Here is a 25,444-nt window from a genome sequence, read left to right as displayed (position 1 = left end):
ACCTGGGCAAGGGGCGGCCCGCGGGCCACATCCGGCCCGCCTACTCTCTGTGAGTGGCCCGCCTGGCTCAGGGCGTCCTTGCTGGCCGGTCACTGATGAGGGCAATCTCACCTGTTGTCCAGAGCTCCAGACTCTGGGAGGCGCGTGGTCAGATTGCCCTCATTACACGCTGCGTGCCGGGTAGGAAACAGAGAACAGATCCTGCATCTCCGCACAGTCAGTGCAGGCAGCGGAACGCAGGAATCTCTCTTCTGTTCCCTGCGGCACTTTTCTCTGTGACACACGCGTGCCCTGATATCGTCAGTACGGCACGCGTGTGTCATTTGAAAAGTTCCCGCCTGGCAGGAGAAGAAGCTGCAGCAGCGGGGGCCGTATGGAGAGAAGCAGCGGTTCCTAGGAATACAGCATCGGCGCAGCCTGAGAAGCCGCTCAGCGGGGGGCTCGTACACAGGTGCCCGAGGAGGGGACAATAAGAAGAGAGGTGAGTGGTTACTAGTAACCTGTGGGGGCAATGGGGGGTGGGGGGTGGGGGTTAACTGTTGACAAATATTTGAGGTGTAGTGGTTTAGTATATGGGAATGAAGTTTTACAGGTGTGGTATATGGGGGGGTGTAGTGGTGTAGTATATAGTGGTGTAGTGGTGTAGTATAATACAAGTGTATATAGTGGTGTAGTATAATACAGGTGTATATAGGGGTGTGGTGCTGTAGTATAATACAGGTGTATATAGGGGTGTAGTGGTGTAGTATAATACAGGTGTATATAGTGGTGTAGTATAATACAGGTGTATATAGGGGTGTAGTGGTGTAGTATAATACAGGTGTGTATATAGGGGTGTAGTATAATACAGGTGTATATAGTGGTGTAATATACACCTGTATTATACTACACCCTTATATACACCTGTATTATACTACACCACTACACCCCTATATACACCTGTATTATACAGGGGTGTAGTGGTGTAGTATAATACAGGTGTATATAAGGGTGTAGTATAATACTACACCCCTATATACACCTGTATTATACTACACCCCTATATACACCTGTATTATACTACACCACTACACCCCTCTATACACCTGTATTATACTACACCCCTATCTACACCTGTATAATACAGGTGTATATAGGGGTGTAGTGCTGTAGTATATTACAGGTGTATATAGGGGTATAGTGGTGTAGTATAATACAGGTGTATATAGGGGTGTAATATAATACAGATGTATATAGGGGTGTAGTGGTATAGTATAATACAAGTGTAGTATATAGGGGTGTAGTATAATACAGGTGTATATAGGAGTGTAGTATAATACAAGTGTAGTATATAGGGGTGTAGTATAATACAGGTGTATATAGGGGTGTAGTGGTGTAGTATAATACAGGTGTATATAGGGGTGTAGTGGTGCAGTATAATACAGGTGTATATAGTGGTGTAGTATAATACAGGTGTATATAGGGGTGTAGTGGTGTAGTATAATACAGGTGTATATAAAGGTGTAGTATAATACTACACCCCTATATACACCTGTATTATACTACACCACTACACCCCTATATACACCTGTATTATACTACACCCCTATCTACACCTGTATAATACAGGTGTATATAGGGGTGTAGTGCTGTAGTATATTACAGGTGTATATAGGGGTGTAGTGGTGTAGTATAATACAGGTGTATATAGGGATGTAGTATAATACAGGTGTATATAGGGGTGTAGTGGTGTAGTATAATACAAGTGTAGTATATAGGGGTGTAGTATAATACAGGTGTATATAGGGGTGTAGTGGTGTAGTATAATACAAGTGTAGTATATAGGGGTGTAGTATAATACAGGTGTATATAGGGGTGTAGTGGTGTAGTATAATACAGGTGTATATAGGGGTGTAGTGGTGTAGTATAATACAGGTGTACATAGTGGTGTAGTATAATACAGGTGTATATAGGGGTGTAGTGGTGTAGTATAATACAGGTGTATATAAGGGTGTAGTATAATACTACACCCCTATATACACCTGTATTATATTACACCCCTATATACACCTGTATTATACTACACCACTACACCCCTATATACACCTGTATTATACTACACCCCTATCTACACCTGTATAATACAGGTGTATATAGGGGTGTAGTGCTGTAGTATATTACAGGTGTATATAGGGGTGTAGTGGTGTAGTATAATACAGGTATATATAGGGGTGTAGTATAATACAGGTGTATATAGGGGTGTAGTATAATACAGGTGTATATAGGGGTGTAGTATAATACAGGTGTATATAGGGGTGTAGTGGTGTAGTATAATACAAGTGTAGTATATAGGGGTGTAGTATAATACAGGTGTATATAGGGGTGTAGTGGTGTAGTATAATACAAGTGTAGTATATAGGGGTGTAGTATAATACAGGTGTATATAGGGGTGTAGTGGTGTAGTATAATACAGGTGTATATAGGGGTGTAGTGGTGTAGTATAATACAGCTGTACATAGTGGTGTAGTATAATACAGGTGTATATAGGGGTGTAGTGGTGTAGTATAATACAGGTGTATATAAGGGTGTAGTATAATACTACACCCCTATATACACCTGTATTATACTACACCTCTATATACACCTGTATTATACTACACCACTACACCCCTATATACACCTGTATTATACTACACCCCTATCTACACCTGTATAATGCAGGTGTATATAGGGGTGTAGTGCTGTAGTATATTACAGGTGTATATAGGGGTGTAGTGGTGTAGTATAATACAGGTGTATTTAGGGGTGTAGTGTAATACAGGTGTATATAGGGGTGTAGTATAATACAGGTGTATATAGGGGTGTAGTATAATACAGGTGTATATAGGGGTGTAGTGGTGTAGTATAATACAAGTGTAGTATATAGGGGTGTAGTATAATACAGGTGTATATAGGGGTGTAGTGGTGTAGTATAATACAAGTGTAGTATATAGGGGTGTAGTGATGTAGGTTATCACAGGTGTAGTATATAGTGATGTAGTGGTGCAGTTTATTACAGGTGTAGTATATAGTGATGTAGTATATTACAGGTGTATATAGGGGTGTAGTGATGTAGTATATAGTGGTATAGTATATAGAGGTGTAATTTATTACAGGTGTAGTGTATAGGGATGTATATTACAGGTGTAGTATGTGGCGGGTGTAGTGATGTAGTATATGGGGATTGTGTGTGTATGTATATATACACATTGTGTGTATGTGTATATATATTATATACACACACAGCATATATGCGTGTGTGTGTGTATATATATATATATATATATATATGTATAGTAGAAATTAGTTAATTATATTAGTCCGGCCCTCTAAATACCATCCCAACTTCTCATGCGGCCCCATGGGAAAATTAATTGCCCACCCCTGCTTTATAAGCTAGAGGCGAGAAAGAGTAAGTTATTATGGTCAGCTGGGTTCTCTCTCTCCTCTCCCCACTTGTATTTTCCAAGCAATTACAAGCTTTCCTGTATTGACATTCATGAAAACGTATTCACCGCAAATCAAATTTTTGGGGAAAATTCAGTCAGCAAAATTGAATTTCAAAAGACTCGCTCATCGTTAGTTCCAATACATTTGTCCAAATAGAGTATTTTACAATTTTTTTTAATTCATATTTTTTAAGCCATCAAATTTTGATGCATTCTCCATATTATTGCTGATTCTCTTCATTAATTCTATACAGGGAACTATGGAATTTTACCCCACTTACCAGCAATAGGTGGCAATGAGGGCGTTGGAGAGGTAATAAAAGTTGGTTGTCAAGTCCATGGAATCAAAACAGGAGATTGGGTTATACCTATCGATTGTGGCTTTGGTAAGTCCTTTTCAACTGCAAATAAGGTACTGATATTTTTAAATTATACTTGTTTCATTTCAATAGAAAACATTAACATAACATACTAATATCTACTTGCTCATAAAGAGTTCATAAAGAAGTTGTAGTAATATTTAATTATTTTATACAGATCTTGAGTTTTACATCAGTCACCTTGAAATAACAGGTGTTATATTTTGCTGGCTCCTTCTCTGAGTCTGTATGGGGTTTATCTGAACTCTGCAGAAAATCATGTGCCAGTCCAGCTCTAAGGGGCACTTTGCACACTACATAGTCCCTGCCCCCGTCGCGGCTGCGATATCATGGTGATAGTTGGCGTAGCGAACATTATCGCTACGCCAGTTTCACATGCACTCACCTTCCCTGCGACGTCGCGCTGGCCGGCGACCCGTCTCCTTATTAAGGGGGCGGGTCGTGCGGCATCATAGCGACGTCACACGGCAGGCGGCCAATAGAAGAGGAGGGGCGGAGATGAGCAGGACGTAAACATCCCGCCCACCTCCTTCCTTCCGCATAGCCTACGGGAGCTGCAGGACGCAGGTAGGAGATGTTCCTCGCTCCTGCGGCTTCACACACAGCGATGTGTGCTGCCGCTGGAACGAGAAACAACATCGTAACATCGGTCATTTCCAAATTATGGAAATGACCAACGCTACACCGATGATACGATTACGACGGTTAAGACGATTTTGCGCTCGTTAATCGTATCAAAAAGGCTTTACACACTACGATATTGCGTGCGACGCCGGATGTGCGTCACTTTCAATTTGACCTCACCGACATCGCACCTGCGATGTTGTAGTGTGGAAAGTGCCCCTAACTGTTTAACTGACTCCTGAGCTCCCACAATGCACTGCTCTCTGGTAACAGAAATCTAGTAACATTTTGATTATCGTGTCTGGATAGAGAACAAAATGCCATTTAAACAAAACACAGAAAATATAAATAAGGTGTTTGTCAATATGTTTACGTTTTTCTTAATGCGAATACATTGTGATATACCTTAAATTTAAAGGGGTTTTCTAATTGTACAGAATTATCAGCAATTTTCCTCTGTCCACTGAATATGTGAAAAATGGTAGATTAATGGGGGTCTCACCAATAACTAAAAACTATGGTCCTGAGTCCTTCAATTAAATGGAGAGGTGATTGTTCATGCACAGTACTGACCTGGGCCATCTACGGTATATGGAACCTATACCAATTTGTGTCGCCACACGGAGATGTGCGCATAAATATATAATACTTTCCAGAATGGAGTCAGGCTACTATGTCAAAACAAAACCAAAAGAAATGTAGCCATGAAGACAATGCATTACTAAAATATACGGTTAGGTCCAGAAATATTTGGACAGTGACACAAGTTTTGTTATTTTAGCTGTTTACAAAAACATGTTCAGAAATACAATTATATATATAATATGGGCTGAAAGTGCACACTCCCAGCTGCAATATGAGAGTTTTCACATCCAAATCGGAGAAAGGGTTTAGGAATCATAGCTCTGTAATGCATAGCCTCCTCTTTTTCAAGGGACCAAAAGTAATTGGACAAGGGACTCTAAGGGCTGCAATTAACTCTGAAGGTGTCTCCCTTGTTAACCTGTAATCAATGAAGTAGTTAAAAGATCTGGGGTTGATTACAGGTGTGTGGTTTTGCATTTTGAAGCTGTTGCTGTGACCAGACAACATGCGGTCTAAGGAACTCTCAATTGAGGTGAAGCAGAACATCCTGAGGCTGATAAAAAAGAAAAAATCCATCAGAGAGATAGCAGACATGTTTGGAGTAGCAAAATCAACAGTCGGGTACATTCTGAGAAAAAAGGAATTGACTGGTGAGCTTGGGAACTCAAAAAGGCCTGGGCGTCAACGGATGACAACAGTGGTGGATGATCGCCGCATACTTTCTTTGGTGAAGAAGAACCCGTTCACAACATCAACTGAAGTCCAGAACACTCTCAGTGAAGTAGGTGTATCTGTCTCTAAGTCAACAGTAAAGAGAAGACTCCATGAAAGTAAATACAAAGGGTTCACATCTAGATGCAAACCATTCATCAATTCCAAAAATAGACAGGCCAGAGTTAAATTTGCTGAAAAACACCTCATGAAGCCAGCTCAGTTCTGGAAAAGTATTCTATGGACAGATGAGACAAAGATCAACCTGTACCAGAATGATGGGAAGAAAAAAGTTTGGAGAAGAAAGGGAACGGCACATGATCCAAGGCACACCACATCCTCTGTAAAACATGGTGGAGGCAACGTGATGGCATGGGCATGCATGGCTTTCAATGGCACTGGGTCACTTGTGTTTATTGATGACATAACAGCAGACAAGAGTAGCCGGATGAATTCTGAAGTGTACCGGGATATACTTTCAGCCCAGATTCAGCCAAATGCCGCAAAGTTGATCGGACGGCGCTTCATAGTACAGATGGACAATGACCCTAAGCATACAGCCAAAGCTACCCAGGAGTTCATGAGTGCAAAAAAGTGGAACATTCTGCAATGGCCAAGTCAATCACCAGATCTTAACCCAATTGAGCATGCATTTCACTTGCTCAAATCCAGACTTAAGACGGAAAGATCCACAAACAAGCAAGACCTGAAGGCTGCGGCTGTAAAGGCCTGGCAAAGCATTAAAAAGGAGGAAACCCAGCGTTTGGTGATGTCCATGGGTTCCAGACTTAAGGCAGTGATTGCCTCCAAAGGATTCGCAACAAAATATTGAAAATAAAAATATTTTGTTTGGGTTTGGTTTATTTGTCCAATTACTTTTGACCTCCTAAAATGTGGAGTGTTTGTAAAGAAATGTGTACAATTCCTACAATTTCTATCAGATATTTTTCTTCAAACCTTCAAATTAAACGTTACAATCTGCACTTGAATTCTGTTGTAGAGGTTTCATTTCAAATCCAATGTGGTGGCATGCAGAGCCCAACTCGCGAAAATTGTGTCACTGTCCAAATATTTCTGGACCTAACTGTACATTTATTTATTGAGAATCATATTAAAAAACCAATAGGGCAAGCGATAGCAATGAAAAAAATACCGAGGCACTACAAGGCTCAGCAAGTGGATTGCAAACAGATAGATATTAGTTTATTTCAAGATGTAATTTATATCACATCTCAATTATAAGTCCCCAAAAATGAGTATAACAATACTTTAAATAGAGGTGCAATACAAAAATAATAGAATTTTAGATGCCTGTTTCCATGTAGCTAAAAGGCACAAACACAGGAAAAAACAAGGTAAAATACCACAAGAGATCCCATCATAGGGGTAAATTACCTGTCGCCATTAAACCACTGCTGAGCCACACCAACACGTGTTTCGGCCGTAGCCTTCGTCAGGGAGGTGTGGTCACGTATTGTCTTCATGGCTACATTTCTTTTGGTTTTGGTATATGGAACCTTCAGAGATAGCAGAGCACAATACTTGTCTATTTGGTAGTTCCATAGAGAGTAAATTGACTATTAGAGTGCATGCTTGACCCCCTTTCCATTCACACGAGGAAATCAAGTGACACATAACCAGTCACCGACTGTTTTTTAAGCCTTATTTTCATGCATATGTGTAAAAAGGAGCCCAAAATGCAACACGCTCTAAACATAACTCAGTGGTGACTCCCAACAGGTTTTTATTGTACGGGATCAGGGAGTCGGAAAAGAGATGGTAAACAATAGGCAAATACAGAAATCCAAATCAGACAGATCAAATCATTCTTGGCAATGTACACAGTAACAAGCAACCATTCAGTTACATACAATCCCTTGAGTGTCTGGTTAACAAATTCCACTAAACTAAATCTGGTCTTTCTGCCAGGGGAGCGTCGGTGTCACTGTACTTCTAGTGCAGTACTTTATTTCACAAGAAAACGTATGTTCTACATAAAGTACCGTATATCACAAAAGTCCATGACATACTTTACATTTTTCCAAATATTTTATTATATCTTTGCCATAAGGTGACATGTTGACCTTCCAGTGACCAGTATGAGAGACTGTGTGAGCGGTAACACCACATTTTACACACCTTCTCCCCATTCACACCTGATACCTTGTAATACTGATGAGTGACATGACATCAGGGAGGGAAAATGGCTGTTTGGTCACAATTTGGCCATTTTAACAATGACTCGCTTTTGTTGCCAGCAGTTTAGACCTTAATGGCTGTGTTGAGTTATTTAGATGGCACACCAAATTTAACTGTTAGACAAGGTGTACACTGTCTACATTGTATCATAGTGTCATATCTTCAGTGTTGTCCCAAGAAAAGATATAATAAAATATTTACAAAAATGTGAGATGTGTACTCACTGTTGTGATATAATGTAAGCTTGTCTATTCTAACAGCACACTAAAGTTTGCATGGTTGTATTGCAATTCACCACATCAACAGTCTCAATTAATTAGTTATACTTTATTAGTACCATTACATCAAGGCGGGAAGTAATGGCTCGGTTGGCTCCTGACACTGCGCTACAACAAATGTTTATTTCCCAGCCCCCAGTCGTCGGTATTCAATCTTCGGTGCTTGATTGCAAAGTTTGAATCGTTCCTGGAGATGGTGGTTGATGTTCTGTCTTCGGTGCTAGCCCACAGAGTCTGCTCCTCTCCTGAAGATAATATTCAGTATTTGGTCTGGAGACAATGTGACTCTAGTCTTCTTTCAGTAACCCCAAACAATCACTTAAGGGGGCATTACACACAATGACATCGCTAATGAGATGTCGTTGGGGGTCACGGAATTTGTGACGCACATCCGGCCTCGTTAGCAACGTCGTTGAGTGTGAAACGCACGAACAACCGTTAATGATCAAAATTACTCACCTAATCATTGACACGTCGTTCTAATCCCAAATATCGTTGCTGTTGCAGGACGCAGGTTGTTCGTCGTTCCTGCGGCAGCACACATCGCTATGTGTGACACCGCAGGAACGAGGAACAACATCGTACCTGCGGCCGCCGGCAATGAGGGAGGAAAAAGGTGGGTGGGATGTTCCGGCCGCTCATCTCCGCCCCTCCGCTTCTATTGGGCCGCCATTAAGAGACGCCGCTGTGACGTTGAACTAACCTTCCCCCTTAGAAAGAAGGTGGTTCGCCGGCCACAGCGATGTCGCTAGGCAGGTAAGTCCGTGTGACGGGCCCGAGCGATGTTGTGCGCCACGGGCAGCAATTTGCCCATGATGCACAACCGACAGGGGCGGGTACGCTCGCTAGTGATGTCGCTGCATGTATAGCAGCCTTTAGAAGTGGAGGATTTAAAGCAGTATCCATCATGGCAGCCAGCCACATGGAAGATCCATGGAACTAATGTCCATCTGCTCTGTTGTCTAGTGTTTGTGCATGGGACTTAAGGATTTCTCCATCCTACCAGCACCTTATTGTCAGTAACGCCATGTATATCCACAGGTATTTTTAGACAGTTAACATACTTTTCAGCAAATGTATGAGAGTTAAATGTGCACATTCACAAGTTATAGCACTCTGCATTGTTTTTTGCAGCATTGCCGACGCATATGTATTCATGCAGCACTTTGGAGGCTATTTTGTCACTGTGGTTTATTGTCCTTATATGACCAAGTTTGTTCAATTGATTTACCACAGGTGATGGATTAATAAGAAGTGTTGGACCCTCAGAACAGTGTGCAATTGTAAAAGCTACAAATATCAGGATCGTCCGATGTGTATATTATCTGTGTATGTGGAAAATTAATTAATGGATGAACTTTTCTCAATGATCCTTAAATACAATTATAATATTAAACTGCACTTTATAAAAAGATAAAAAAGAAAAAACTATTATTTTTTTTCTAAGTCAAGAAGTGATTTTGTGCCATTTTTCTTATATCTTGATAAAAATATGCAATGTGGGAGGTTGTTCAGCTGCAGACACGGTGATATAGTATTTAGTTTTCATTTTTTTTTTTTTTTTTTTTTTTTTTTATATAAGTCAAGCAAACCATTATGTGAACCTCCATATTCTCCTGTGATGACAATACAGGTTGAGGTGTGTCACTACAGCCTCTCACACCTAGTGTCAGCTCTAGAAGACTTAGTGAAGACCTCCTTGGCTGAGTTACATTGGTAAGACTCCACATTACTCTTCCAAGAGCCATTCGATGAGCGTTTAATGCTCCTTGCTGTGCCACTGCATCTTCAATTTGCCAAAGGATAACTCTTGTCTCAGCCTGGCCATCTTCCCCTCTATGGCCATGATGCGCCCCCGATATCGGGGGCTACTCATCACTGGGCCGTGGTGGCCTTGCCCGATTCTGTGACCCCGGGTGTCAATGAAAGGCTGGGGATGGGGATGATGGGGGTAGTTGTTTGTGACGTCACCTGTGCTGCGCGGCCAGTATTAGCCGCCACTGCGGGACTTCTCTGCTGGGGCGGATGACAACACAGCTGAGATGGTTCAGCTCTCCACAGGCAGAGCTATGGCCCCAGGGAGGACGGTAGTAGTAGTAGTCTATGGTGTTGTCACGTTGGGGTGCAGGACTGAGGACAGCGGTAATAACTGGACAACACAGGGATGTAGTTTCTTTTACCTTTACTGGTCAGTTGTGGTTAGAGACACGGGAGTCTGGTCCAAAATAAGACGGTGGTCCGGTCAGCCTGGGAGCAATAAGGAGGTTCACCTTGCCGGGTAGTTGGAGGCCTTCCTTGTAGTGCTTTAGTGTATGGGTCTCTGTGGCTTGGAGCCCTACAGGGACCCTTTTCTAAGTTGTTGTTGTCTGTCATTCCCTTATGGTGGGCAGCGCGAGCCTGTCAGGGGCACCATCTGTTTAGCTGCGGTCTCGGGCTCTATTGTGCTGCTGCTCCTTCAGGCTTTCTTTGGGCCAGGGGACGTGGACTCACCTGCCCTCTGGGTTTGCTGATGGGGCTTAAACACTCACACAGTCTCAGGCCCTGGTGCCCTGTTCCTGTGCCGGGTCCTGAGAGGGCTATATCACACAGCTCTCCTCAGCGACTGCATGCACTGGTCTCCCAATCTGTTCTGTTAGTTTCCCTTTTGGTGTGTGCTTGTGAATGTGTTCTAACCCCTCCACAGACCAGAATGCACAGGGAAGCTCTCCCTAAACCAGGTCTTGAGCTCCCCCATCTGGCCTGAGTTAGGAAGTTTTGTATATAGATTTACCTAGCATGGAGACTTCCTCACTGCTTCCAAGCATAGCATCGCCCCTGAAAGGAGAGCAGTGTTACTGTGGCTCCCATGGCCACTGGGGTGCCACAATACTCTTATTATCTAATATAGATAATGTTTGTTTTAGACCCCCTTGCCTGAGATAAGGAATTCTTCCTTCCAGCTAGCCCTTACTTTAGGAGTTTTTTTGCCTGGGATAGAGAATCCATGTTCCTCTCTTTCCTTGCTACACTAGAAGTCCCAGAGAGGGGTCACTTAACATTTCTACCTTTGGAACCCAGAGACGGGTCGAATGACCTGAAGGATTTTAGCTAACATCCTATAATCACCGTCTTTTGTTCTGTAATTAAAGCCATTACTGTCGCACCACAGGAGGTTGTTGTTTTCCATTGAGTTTAGCCATTTAGTTTCTAGTTAGTTAGGTCAGTTTGGACTAGCGATCTCGTTATGTGTGACGGTACCTTAAGGGTGATTTGACCCTCTTTTGGGACTTCAGGGGGGAGCTCGAAATTTCTGGGACTTCTAGTGTTAAGCCCCCTTTCCACTTAGTCCTTATTTCATTCAGAACATGATATCTGATAAGGCCTTCTTTTCTTGGCAAACAAACATCCATTTCAATGCAGACCTGCAAGTAGCAAGACCATAGATCTTCGCACTTCTTAATTCTCTTCCCTATCTAACCAAGAACAGGAAACTGCTTTCCATGTGCCACATAACTCTTCCCATCCTGTGCTGGTTCCAATAGTTAACTCTGACTGTAGCTATCCCACTTTTAAAGGACACAAACCAGATAAAACAACATTTAAACAATAGCAATGCATTATATAACTATAAGAACCTCAAAGAGATACGGGCAGCTCTTACACACACACACACACACACACACACACACACATACACATATTATATATATAGATAGATAGATAGATAGATAGATAGATAGATAGATAGATAGATAGATAGATATTAAAAGTTCCTCGGCTGTCAATAGTCTCCTTTTATGTATACAATAGAAAGAATAAAACTTATTAAAGTAGTGAATAAATATATATATATATATATATATATATATATATATATAATGATGTGGTGATTTGCTAAAAATTATCCCATATATTTTACTCTATTATTACTTTTCCATTTAACACTATTTGCTTTACAATATGACCCTGCTCATGCGGCACACAAAGATCTGTACAGTTTTTCTTTTTAAGTTCACTGACTTGTTACAAATGGATTTATATATTCAGAACAGGTTATTATTTGGATATTGTAGGAAAGGAAAGCCTCAGCATGCAACCTCCTTAAAATTCTTAGCTTTATTTAGATCTTTTAGAATCCATGTAGTACAGAACCACCAGTCTACTGACGCTTTTCAGACACTCAGGCCCTTAATCATTATTTGGATATTTTATAAAAAGTGGGCTTTTTATCTGTAATAAAGTCATAGAGAAAAATAAAAGAACGGGCATGGTATGGGCAATATTACTGATGTTTGAGCTGTCGTCACATAAAAGTTCACCGGCTGAGAAGTGTCCATATCATGCTGATTCCAATAAGCCTCAGATACAAGTCATTGGATGCTTGCCTTGAATACAACTGTGAGGTTTTCAGTAGGAATTCAGTGGCTAAACAATGTTTCATCTTTAAAGTGCATAGAAGATTTATTTGTCTCCTTACGTCGATGTAATGATGAGACATTTATGCTTGATCGTATATTTATTTTACAAAATGAATCCATCAAGACAATGCATCCATTATACTATATATTATACCCATGCAGCCAAGTCTGTCTCCACCCCAGTATTAATTTGATTCTCAATTAAGATTTTTTTGTATCAATACCATTTTATTTCATTATTTTAAATTAAGGATGCTTTTATAGCTGTGACAAATACTTTCCTATAAAAGTCTTTACTTTGGCAAATGCTTTTTATGTTTGCCCACATCATTTTTCCCATATACTGAGAGTGAGATATCTGTTGTTGCATGCATGGGGACCAATAGATGGTTTCATCTGGACAACCTTCTCTAGTATGACCGTACCCCAACATTGAGGGTGAAGTTGCTAGACCCGTCTCATAAAAGTTTTTACCACCTGGGGAAGTTGTAGTCACATACATATTTATAAAATATGATATTAAATCTTAGATCAATCACGTTACACATGGTTTCCCCAAGTAATTTAGAGAAGGAGCTGTACTTTTCATTTATTTCTCACTTATTTCAGAAAAATAAATAGAGCTTGATGGAGTTTGATTTTTTTGGTTGTCTCATACTCTGAGTAAGAATACATGAATTTCAATATTTTGCAATTACCTACTTCATTGAACATTACAAGTCATATTCAATAGCTTGTTTAGGCCAGGAACCTAGATACACACATTGAAGTTTGCAATATTTTTTATCTTTATTTCCTTCATCATGTGCCATGTCAAGTAGTGTTGAAGACCAAATTGGTCTAAGGGGTGCTTCACACATAGCGAGATCGCTACCGAAATCGCTGCTACGGCACGGTTTTGGTGACACAACAGTGACCTCATTAGCGATCTCGCTGTGTGTGACACTGAGCAGCGATCTGGCCCCTGCTGCGAGATCGCTGCTCGTTACACACAGCCCTGGTTCGTTTTCTTCAAAGGCGCTCTCCCGCTGTGACACACAGATCGCTGTGTCTGACAGCGAGAGAGCGACGAAATGAAGCGAGCAGGGAGCAGGAGCCGGCGTCTGGCAGCTGCGGTAAGCTGTAACCAGGGTAAACATCGGGTAACCAAGGTGGTTACCCGATATTTACCTTAGTTACCAGCCTCCGCAGCTCTCACGCTGCCTGTGCTGCCGGCTCCGGCTCTCTGCACATGTAGCTGCAGTACACATCGGGTTAATTAACCCGATGTGTACTGTAGCTAGGAGAGCAAGGAGCCAGCGCTAAGCAGTGTGCGCGGCTCCCTGCTCTCTGCACATGTAGCTGCAGTACACATCGGGTTAATTAACCCGATGTGTACTGTAGCTAGGAGAGCAAGGAGCCAGCGCTAAGCAGTGTGCGCGGCTCCCTGCTCTCTGCACATGTAGCTGCAGTACACATCGGGTTAATTAACCCGATGTGTACTGTAGCTAGGAGAGCAAGGAGCCAGCGCTAAGCAGTGTGCGCGGCTCCCTGCTCTCTGCACATGTAGCGATGTTATGATCGCTGCTTCTGCTGTGTTTGACAGCTAAGCAGCGATCATAACAGCGACTTACCAGGTCGCTGTTACATCACAGAAAATGGTGACGTAACAGCGACGTCGTTGTCACTGTCGCTATGTGTGAAGCACCCCTAAATCTAGGTATGCTAAAAACTGTTTACCTATGATAGCTATCAAGCAGTATACTATACTGGCAATTGATGCCAAAAATACACACAAATAGATCCTAACAGTTTAATCCAAAAAAGAAAGTACTTTAACCATTTCAGTAAGTCATATTATAGATTTCTTGACAGGTACCTCTGAGGTTCTTTTGGACTGGCGAACACAGACAGAAAAAGGCCTCCTGTGCAAAAACAATATATGGGCCTTTTGTAGCCCAAGAACTCATCAAAATACACAATTCCACATGCTCTGGACATAGGACATAGAAAAGGGCCACCTTACCTCTTGGGCCCCTGTGTGGCGGCACCAATGATATGTTCACCCATGTTCTTCTGTAACCATAAGTGTCCCATGATACAACTCTTAAGGCCCCGTCACAAACAGAGATACATCTTTGGCAGATCTGTGGTTGCAGTGAAATCATGGACATATTGTTCCATTTGTGCACAGCCACAAACCTGGCACTGATTGTCCACAATTTCACTGCAACTACAGATCTGCCGCAGATTTATCTCTGTGTGTGACAGGGCCTTTAGTCCTGAAGTTACACTTATAGTAAGAGTGTATCATGGAAGTGTGTATATTGGTGGTTGGTGCAGTTGGCTTTTTTTGCTGGAAATTGGGTTGAATGACCATCAGGTGGCTCTTGCTTGTATAGTTTAGTGGTTTGAACCTCAGGATTAGTGTTTCCTTATTACTTGTAATCTTTTGTGGCCCCTGTAAAAAATGTTATGTATATGTCCTTCTGAAGAACATAAGAAAGAGCCTGCTGCTCAGCAGAATGTAGGATTCATCCCATTACTTCTCAATCTTGACTACGGTTCTGTAAGAGAGTGAACTATGACAATACAGGGCGAGCATTAGGACCCTGCAGAGTCTGCCTGTCTGTCTGAGCGATAAACAGGAAGTAGTTGTGGAGATCCAGGAAGTGCGAGGAGGGAGTTGGGTGTCCATGGCAACGGGTTTTTGAAAACGTAGTAGGTGAAGCAATATGGGCCTTAAAAAGTTGGTTGTAAGCCCCGGTTGGTGACCGAGAGACTTGTTGGTGAACAGAGCCAGTGACAGCATCTGAGGAGAGTGAAGGGAAACAGAAATTGCGAAGACAATACCACATCACTGTGTGATAAGCAATCCAGTTGTGCGGACCTGGGTCCAACTGAAAGAGCATCTGAGGAGAAGCTGAGGAGATGTTTCCCTCCCTGACAGAGCAAGTGATTGATGTCCAGTAAGGCCGTGAGTGACTGCGATAAGAGAGACGGCGTCCGGTGTCATCCCCATTGGAAGGATTCTGACAAGCCCTGGAAAAGAGTGATCCCCAGACTGCGTCCTGAGGCTACAGAATTAAAGTGCTTGACAGGTGACTCTGGCATTGGCCGATAGCTGCCAAACTTTGTTTTTTTTTTGCAATAATTACTTATTTTTGGCGCCAAAGTTTTATTTTTATTTTTCTGGACTTGCTGCAGCCCACGCGTAAACATACTGGTGTAAAGTTACATTGGAGTTTAATGGTACCATAGTTTGTGAGATACCCGGGTATCCCTGTGATAAGTGTATGGTCATCATTAATTTAGTGTATTGTATTATTATCTGTGATAAGTTATACTCAGTGCGCCATCTCAGAGGTTCCATCAGACCACTCTCACCTAATTTACATCGTCTTTCCAGTTTGATAAGTTTAACGTGTAGGTAAATTTGTTCCGGGTCCCAAATGTGATTTACATATACTGGGATCTCTGAGATCGGTGCATTGATTTTCGGCTAGCGCTTAGTGTGTGAAAATTATTAATGGTAATGTTTTTAAGGGGATTTTGAGCTTATTATATTCTACATTTCACCGTAATTTGATCCCCATTTCAGTAAAATACTGTTGTTCATTTCTGCCTCAGTCTCGGTCTGTGACTCACTGGATCTTAATAGGACCTCTGGTCATTACATTTTTGGCGTAATCGGCAGGATTCAGTGTTTGTCATGGACGGAGGCGGCGAGGGAAGAAATGATCCCACCGCATCAGCAGCCCCGCTGCTGGGTGCGGGTCTTTTGGCAGCCGCGGCGAATGTGGGAGGGCATGTACCGGTAGGAGCTTTACTCCAGCACATGCCGAAATACGACGGGCGTAATATGGCGTTGCAGGATTGGGCAGAGAGGGTCCAGAGTATTCTGCGGATGTGTAATCTGACTCCCGCATTACGAGCAGAACTGGCATTGAACGCACTAGAAGGCGACGCTAGGCGGACGGTGATGGTACGACCTGAGGCTGAGAGAAGTACGTTAGAGAAAATTTTGGTACTGTTAGAGGGGAGTTCTGGAGGCCGGGCCCGTGTGACCCAACTTCGATCATTTTTCTTTAACCGCCCTCAAAAGGAACGTGAGTCTCTGATGCAGTACTCTAATACGCTACAGGAAACATTGAATGAAGTGCAGCGACTAGACCCAGGGGCCATGGGAGCGTTCCGGGAGGTAGACCACTTGCTCCGGGACTAATTCATCACAGGGTTAGCTAACAGGCTCCTTCGGGATAAACTGTATGAGGTGGCCCGGGCTACCCCAGAAATATCTTTCTGGCAGATTTACCAGGCCGCGGTGGAAAGGGAGGCAGAGTCCATTCTGGTAGTTCAAGGGGCTGTGGACAGTACACGGCTGGAGGGAGGCGGAATGCAATTGTCAGGAGCGGAAGGACTGGTAGATGTTGTACAAGCTCTGCGTGCTGAGTTGAAGGAGCTAAAGCTGGAAGTGTCTAAAATCAGAGCTGGGTCGTCCCCTACTCCCCTGGAGAGGCCACCAGCTACACCCTCTGGGATGGTGATTCCACTGACAGCCGGACCGCCCTCTTTGAATGACTCAAGCCCCCGTCCCCGGGGAGCAGTCACCTGCTGGAGGTGCGGGCGCCGGGGACACATCTCACGATATTGCCGGATGTCCACAGTCCCCGAGACTCCTCCGCCGACGTTAAACTCCCAGCCGCTGCCTTGAGGGGGCAATTCGCAGCGGCCCCCCCCCTCACAAAGCCCCCAACGGAATGAGCAAGATTTGTTTGCATGGAGTCCAGTCTTAGAAGCAGAATTTGAAGGACAGAAGATGAATTGCTTGGTTGATACGGGATCTGAATGTACCATTATGCCTCTAGAAGTTTTCAAGAAATACTTCAGTCAACTAGTGGTTCCCGAAGATGGTCGAATGATAAGACTTACTGCCGCTAACAATGGCCAGCTGATGGTGAAAGGGATCGTGTGGATGAGACTGAAAATGTTTGGTCAAGAGCTGGGTCAGAAAGGGGTAGTGCTGGTGGACCACCCCCCTAGAAGAGGGATGGAAGTGACACTGGGAATGAACATTCTGCGAGATCTAAATCATCAGATGTATGCCCGTGAGGGACCCCGTTACTGGACTCGTGCTACAGGTCACCGACCGACACAGAGAATGTTACACCGCCTAGTGCTGAACTGTGATCTGCTGAAAAGTGCAGTCCCTGGGGGCCGGGTGGGCCTTGTCCGAGTGCCATCACGGACCACGATTTCACTGGCGCCCTGACAGGAGGAACTCTTGATGTTGCCAGTGGGGGCGGCGCAGAGGCTGAATGGACTTGAGGTATTACTTGAGCCAGCCCCAGAGAAGTCCTCTTGTGCCAAGGTGCATGTGGCCCGGTCTCTGACGATTGTGAAGAATGGACGGGTGCCAGTCAGATGCATTAACGTGTTGGAGGAGGCTATTACCATTCCTGCTGGGACCATCCTAGCTGAACTGTTCGTGCCAGAGGGGAAGATGCCTGACAAAGCGGTGTTTGAATTGCGGCCAGACCCACAGTCATCCTGGACATATGCGGTCGAAGTAGCAGGGCCTGAATCTCCTACCAAAGAATGGAATGGTCGTGTGATCATGGATCAGATGGGAGTAGATCGGGAGGAACTGACTTCCGTGCAACTAGAACAGTTGGAGAGGGTCGTGTGGGAACATGGAGAGGCCTTCTCGCGACATGCAGAAGACTTCGGGTGCTCACCGACAATTGAGCATGAGATTCCCACGGGGGACACCCCTCCCATTAGAGAACGTTATCGTCAGATTCCCCCGACACTTTATCAAGAGGTGAAGGGCATGGTTGCCAGTATGCTCGACAATCAAGTAATACGAGAGAGCCAAAGTCCTTGGGCTGCTCCCGTTGTCCTTGTCCGAAAGAAGGATGGGACCCTCCGATTTTGTGTGGATTATCAGAAATTAAACGCGCACACTGTGCGAGACGCATACCCGTTGCCTCGGATAGAGGAGTCCCTGTCTGCATTAGGACGGGCCAAATACTTTTCAACGTTGGACTTGGCGAGTGGATATTGGCAGGTACCAATGGCTGAGAAAGATCGGGCAAAGACAGCATTTGTTATGCCAATGGGGCTCTATGAATTCAACCGGATGCCGTTCGGACTCAGTAATGCCCCGGGGACCTTTCAACGCCTTATGGAACACTGTTTAGGCGACCTGAATTTTGAATCGGTATTGATATATCTAGATGACATCGTGGTGTTCGGAACGTCATTTGAAGACCATCTTGAGAAGTTGCGCCAAGTGCTCCAACGTCTCAGTCGCCATGGCTTAAAGATAAAACCAAAGAAATGTCAACTGTTCAAGAGTCGCATAGAGTATCTAGGCCATGTGGTGACTCCCGATGGGGTGTTACCCTCAGTCAGTAAGATCTTAGCGGTACAGGGGTGGGCACCTCCTCAGACTCTACGGGAGGTGCGGGCTTTCTTGGGATTGGCAGGGTACTATCGACGATTTGTGCCCAGGTTTTCACAAGTAGTGGGTCCCCTGAATGAACTTTTAAGAGGGACGGCGCTGGGTCCTCGCAACCGCCCTATCCAATGGGGGCCTCAGCAGCAAAAGGCATTTGACGAGGTGAAAGCCGCCCTAACGAGTGCCCCTTTGTTGGCATATGCCAGGTTTGATACCCCTTTCCTGTTGTACACTGACGGTAGTCTTCACGGGTTGGGGGCGGTACTGGCCCAAATTCAGGATGGCCGGGAGCGGGTCATTGCCTATGGCAGCAGGTCTTTAAGGGACACTGAGCGCAATCCGGCTAATTATAGTTCGTTTCGCCTAGAGCTGTTAGCCCTGGTGTGGGCAATGACGGAGCGCTTTGCTGAGTATCTAACGGGAGCTGAGGTGTTGGTCATGACCGATAATAACCCTCTTGCTCACTTAGAGAATGCGAAACTGGGAGCGTTGGAGCAGCGATGGGTCGCTCGCCTTGCTAAGTTTAATTATCAGATTAAGTTTCGCTCGGGGCGAGAAAACGGTAATGCGGACGCATTGTCGAGGGTACCCCTTGGATTTAGGGGAGAAGGCATTGATGACCAGCTCGAGGACACAGAGACCCCTGACTTGGGGCAGGTACCTATCTTCCGCAGTGTGGTACATTCAAGTGGGGTGGCATCAGGGATGCCGTGTGTCCTGGGAAAAACGCCATCAGATTGGGCAAAAGATCAGAACGAGTGTCCAGACATCTCGTAAGTGTGCACCTGGGTACAAAATGGGATTTGGCCGAGTGCAGAGGACAAGGCCCAACTATCCGCAGAAGGAATTAAACTATTGCGACAGTGGGATAAGTTGTGTGTGGAACAGGATCTTTTGTATCGTAAGGTGTATCTGCCATCTGAGCTGCAACACCGGTACCAACTGGTAATCCCTGTAGGGATGGGTCCGATGGTTGCCCGCGAGGCACATGAGAAAGCAGCCCACTTTGGTAGTGAAAAGACACTCCAGTGGTTACAGCGAATCCTCTATTGCCCTGACTTGGGAGGGATGGTAGCGGAGGCATGTCGGCAATGTCGGGTCTGTGGGCTCAGTAAAAGTCCTGAGCAGCGGGCCCCTACTCAAACCATTAAAACGTCTGCCCCCTTGGAATTGCTCATGATTGATTATGTCCTGATAGGATACTCGACGTCTGGGTGCTCCTATTGCTTGGTAATGACAGACCACTTCACTAAATATGCTGTGGCAGTGCCGACAAGAGATCAGACAGCGGAGTCGGCGGCTAAGGCTGTGTGTCGTCATTTTCTCCAAGTGTTTGGGTGTCCGCAAAGGATACACTCAGACCAGGGGGCATGTTTCCAGGGGACACTAATGGAAGAGCTGCGCCGGCTGTATGGCATAGCACATTCAAGAACGACACCTTACCATCCCCAAGGAAATGGGGCCTGTGAGCGTTTCAATCGTACCTTGATACAGATGATGAGAACATTAGAGGAAGGGCAGCAGGGCCACTGGCCTGAGTACCTCCCTGAACTAATGTGGGCCTACAACAATCGATTGCACAGCACTACGGGCTATTCGCCACACATGTTGATGTTTGGGAGACCCGGGAGGGATATTGAAGATTTGAACATGCCAGATCCCTCCTCTGATTCCCCTCGGACTGCATCTGAATGGGTTCGGGAACACCAGCGGCGACTGAGAGTGGTGCATCAGGTGGTGGGTAATAGACTCAATCAGGTGTCTCATAGGGACACGAGGCCTGTGCAGACGGAACCTTTCTCCCCAGGGGATAGAGTGTTGGTGAGGGTCAAACGACCGACAGGGAAACTGGCCGATCGATGGGAGGCGACCCCATACCTGATAAAGAGACGAGTGAACCCTGAGATTCCAGTTTATGAGGTCGAGCCCGTGGGGGCAGGGGGGCTCACTCGTAATCTTCACCGTAACATGCTACAACGGTGCTGGTTTGAGGACGTGACTCCCGTTTCTACGGAACCAGAGGCTGTGTCCCAAGGGTCAGGTACTCCTGATGTTTTTGAGTTTGATGATGAGCCCTCCTCTGCGCCTGTTTATCTGCCCCCTGTGAATGATCTGCACCTGTGTGGAAAGAGTGTTGAGCCAGTGGAATGTCCTTCCGAGGGTGAGGGCTTGAGTCAGCCACCTGACATGAACAATGGGTCACGGGGTGTCGCACTTCAAGAGGGGGCAGCGTCACGCCTTTCCTCTGATGACACTTCTGAAGGGACTCCTGCCCCTTCGGGGACAGAATCCGTTGGGAAGGACCTTCGGAGAACCACTCGACCTACGGCAGGAATACCCCCTCAGCGCTACGCACAGGATGATTTTGAGTGGGGAGGTATGTCGAGGACGCCAACCTCTAGTGGGGTGGCATGTAAGAGAGTGAACTATGACAATACAGGGCGAGCATTAGGACCCTGCAGAGTCTGCCTGTCTGTCTGAGCGATAAACAGGAAGTAGTTGTGGAGATCCAGGAAGTGCGAGGAGGGAGTTGGGTGTCCATGGCAACGGGTTTTTGAAAACGTAGTAGGTGAAGCAATATGGGCCTTAAAAAGTTGGTTGTAAGCCCCGGTTGGTGACCAAGAGACTTGTTGGTGAACAGAGCCAGTGACAGCATCTGAGGAGAGTGAAGAGAAACAGAAATTGCGAAGACAATACCACATCACTGTGTGATAAGCAATCCAGTTGTGCGGACCTGGGTCCAACTGAAAGAGCATCTGAGGAGAAGCTGAGGAGATGTTTCCCTCCCTGACAGAGCAAGTGATTGATGTCCAGTAAGGCCGTGAGTGACTGCGATAAGAGAGACGGCGTCCGGTGTCATCCCCATTGGAAGGATTCTGACAAGCCCTGGAAAAGAGTGATCCCCAGACTGCGTCCTGAGGCTACAGAATTAAAGTGCTTGACAGGTGACTCTGGCATTGGCCGATAGCTGCCAAACTTTGTTTTTTTTTTGCAATAAGTACTTATTTTTGGCGCCAAAGTTTTATTTTTATTTTTCTGGACTTGCTGCAGCCCACGCGTAAACACACCGGTGTAAAGTTACATTGGAGTTTAATGGTACCATAGTTTGTGAGATACCCGGGTATCCCTGTGATAAGTGTATGGTCATCATTAATTTAGTGTATTGTATTATTATCTGTGATAAGTTATACTCAGTGCGCCATCTCAGAGTTTCCATCAGATCACCCTCACCTAATTTACATCGTCTTTCCAGTTTGAGAAGTTTAACGTGTAGGTAAATTTGTTCCGGGTCCCAAATGTGATTTACATATACTGGGATCTCTGAGATCGGTGCATTGATTTTCGGCTAGCGCTTAGTGTGTGAAAATTATTAATGGTAATGTTTTTAAGGGGATTTTGAGCTTATTATATTCTACATTTCACCGTAATTTGATCCCCATTTCAGTAAAATACTGTTGTTCATTTCTGCCTCAGTCTCGGTCTGTGACTCACTGGATCTTAATAGGACCTCTGGTCATTACAGTTCAGTAGCGTAACTACCGGGGGAGGGGGGGCAGAGGGTGTGGGCGCCCTAGGCCCGAAGTGCAATTTTATTTTTCCCTATTATCCTTCTTCAGTAGGACTTTATATGAAATCTTGCATGGTTTTTTTCTGCAGGGGGCAGGGCAGCCCGAGGGAGCTAAAGTCTGATAGGCTGCTAGTTAGAGAGAGAGGGTGGGACAATGTGTGATGCGCGATGATTGGTCGAGCAGTAGCTTCTGTCTTCTGCTCTATCAATCAGAAAGTTTCACTTGTATAAAGGCGCTCACACTGGTTACTTCTTCTGTAGTGTGGAGGGTCGGGTGAGCACCTGTCCCAGGAGAGAGCAAGGGAGGAGGGGCAATATAATACCACATACAGGCATTAAATCATGGGGAGAGGGGACTGCAGCCCTGCTCAGGGTGCTGCATATCTCCTGTTAACTGTTCTACATTCACTGTCTTCTTATACTGAGAACCAGCATGCACCTGAGATCACACAGCACAGCACTACAAGCTCCAGCATGCCCTGAGATCAGATAGGACAGCACTATAACTTCCAGCATGCCCCTGAGATCAGACAGCACAGCACTACAACCTCCAGCATGCCCCTGAGATCAGACAGCACAGCACTACAATCTCCAGCATGACCCTAACATCAGACAGGACAGCACTACAACCTCCAGCATGCCCTGAGATCATATAGGACAGCACTATAACTTCCAGCATGCCCCTGAGATCAGACAGCACAGCACTACAAGCTCCAGCATGCCCTGAGATCAGACAGCACAGCACTACAACCTCCAGCATGCCCTGAGATCAGATAGGACAGCACTATAACTTCCAGCATGCCCCTGAGATCAGACAGCACAGCACTACAACCTCCAGCATGCCCAGAGATCAGATAGGACAGCACTATAACTTCCAGCATGCCCCTGAGATCAGACAGCAGAGCACTACAACCTCCAGCATGCCCTGAGATCAGACAGCACAGCACTACAACCTCCAGCATGCCCTGAGATCAGATAGGACAGCACTATAACTTCCAGCATGCCCCTGAGATCAGACAGCAGAGCACTACAACCTCCAGCATGCCCTGAGATCAGATAGGACAGCACTACAACCTCCAGCAGCATACCCCTGAGATCAGACAAGACAGCGCTACAACCTCCAGCATGCCCCTGAGATCAGACAGGACAGCACTACAACCAACAGCATACCCCTGAGATCAGACAGGACAGCACTACAACCTCCAGCATGCCTCTGACATCAGACAGCACAGCAATACAACCTCCAGCATGCCCCTGAGATCAGACAGCACAGCAATACAACCTCCAGCATGCCCCTGAGATCAGACAGCACAGCACTACAACCTCCAGCATGCCCCTGAGATCATACAGGACAGCACTACAACCTCCAGCATGCCCATGAGATCAGACAGCACAGCACTACAACCTCCAGCATGCCCCTGAGATCAGACAGCACAGCACTACAACCTCCAGCATGCCCCTGAGATCAGACAGGACAGCACTACAACCTCCAGCATGCCCTGAGATCAGACAGCGCAGCACTACAACCTCCAGCATGCCCCTGAGATCAGACAGGACAGCACTACAACCTCCAGCATGCCCCTGAGATCAGACAGCAGGGCACTACAACCTCCAGCATGCCCTGAGATCAGACAGGACAGCACTATAACCTCCAGCATGCCCCTGAGATCAGACAGCACAGCAATACAACCTCCAGCATGCCCTGATATCAGACAGGACAGCACTATAACCTCCAGCATGCCCTTGAGATCAGACAGCAGAGCACTACAACCTCCAGCATGCCCTGAGATCAGAGAGGACAGCACTATAACTTCCGGCATGCCCCTGAGATCAGACAGCAGAGCACTACAACCTCCAGCATGCCCCTGAGATCAGACAAGACAGCGCTACAACCTCCAGCATGCCCCTGAGATCAGACAGGACAGCACTGCAACCAACAGCATACCCCTGAGATCAGACAGGACAGCACTACAACCTCCAGCATGCCTCTGACATCAGAAAGCACAGCAATACAACCTCCAGCATGCCCCTGAGATCAGACAGCACATCACTACAACCTCCAGCATGCCCCTGAGATTATACAGGACAGCACTACAACCTCCAGCATGCCCCTGAGATCAGACAGGACAGCACTGCAACCAACAGCATACCCCTGAGATCAGACAGGACAGCACTACAACCTCCAGCATGCCTCTGACATCAGAAAGCACAGCAATACAACCTCCAGCATGCCCCTGAGATCAGACAGCACATCACTACAACCTCCAGCATGCCCCTGAGATTATACAGGACAGCACTACAACCTCCAGCATGCCCCTGAGATCAGACAGCAGAACACTACAACCTCCAGCATGCCCTGATATCAGACAGGACAGCACTATAACCTCCAGCATGCCCCTGAGATCAGACAGCAGAGCACTACAACCTCCAGCATGCCCTGAGATCAGACAGGACAGCACTATAACTTCCGGCATGCCCCTGAGATCAGACAGCAGAGCACTACAACCTCCAGCATGCCCCTGAGATCAGACAAGACAGCGCTACAACCTCCAGCATGCCCCTGAGATCAGACAGGACAGCACTACAACCAACAGCATACCCCTGAGATCAGACAGGACAGCACTACAACCTCCAGCATGCCTCTGACATCAGACAGCACAGCAATACAACCTCCAGCATGCCCCTGAGATCAGACAGCACAGCACTACAACCTCCAGCATGCCCCTGAGATCAGACAGCACAGCACTACAACCTCCAGCATGCCCCTGACATCAGACAGCACAGCACTACAAC

At 45.5% G+C, this 25,444-nt stretch overlaps 1 protein-coding gene across 1 annotated transcript in view; it reads left to right on the top strand.

The window, feature by feature from the left end:
• LOC142295199 (enoyl-[acyl-carrier-protein] reductase, mitochondrial-like) overlaps positions 1-25,444 on the top strand; it is a 160,121-nt gene that overhangs the window by 73,524 nt on the left and 61,153 nt on the right. The window contains exon 3 of the mRNA XM_075338276.1: positions 3,722-3,853. Coding sequence (XP_075194391.1) covers positions 3,722-3,853 — 132 coding nt within the window. The remainder of the gene's footprint in view (positions 1-3,721; positions 3,854-25,444) is intronic.

Source organism: Anomaloglossus baeobatrachus, chromosome 3 (assembly GCF_048569485.1).
Source record: "Anomaloglossus baeobatrachus isolate aAnoBae1 chromosome 3, aAnoBae1.hap1, whole genome shotgun sequence".
Classification (NCBI taxonomy): domain Eukaryota; kingdom Metazoa; phylum Chordata; class Amphibia; order Anura; family Aromobatidae; genus Anomaloglossus; species Anomaloglossus baeobatrachus.
The sequence above is the reverse complement of the archived record's forward strand: the minus strand, read 5'-3'. Positions and strand labels throughout refer to the sequence as shown.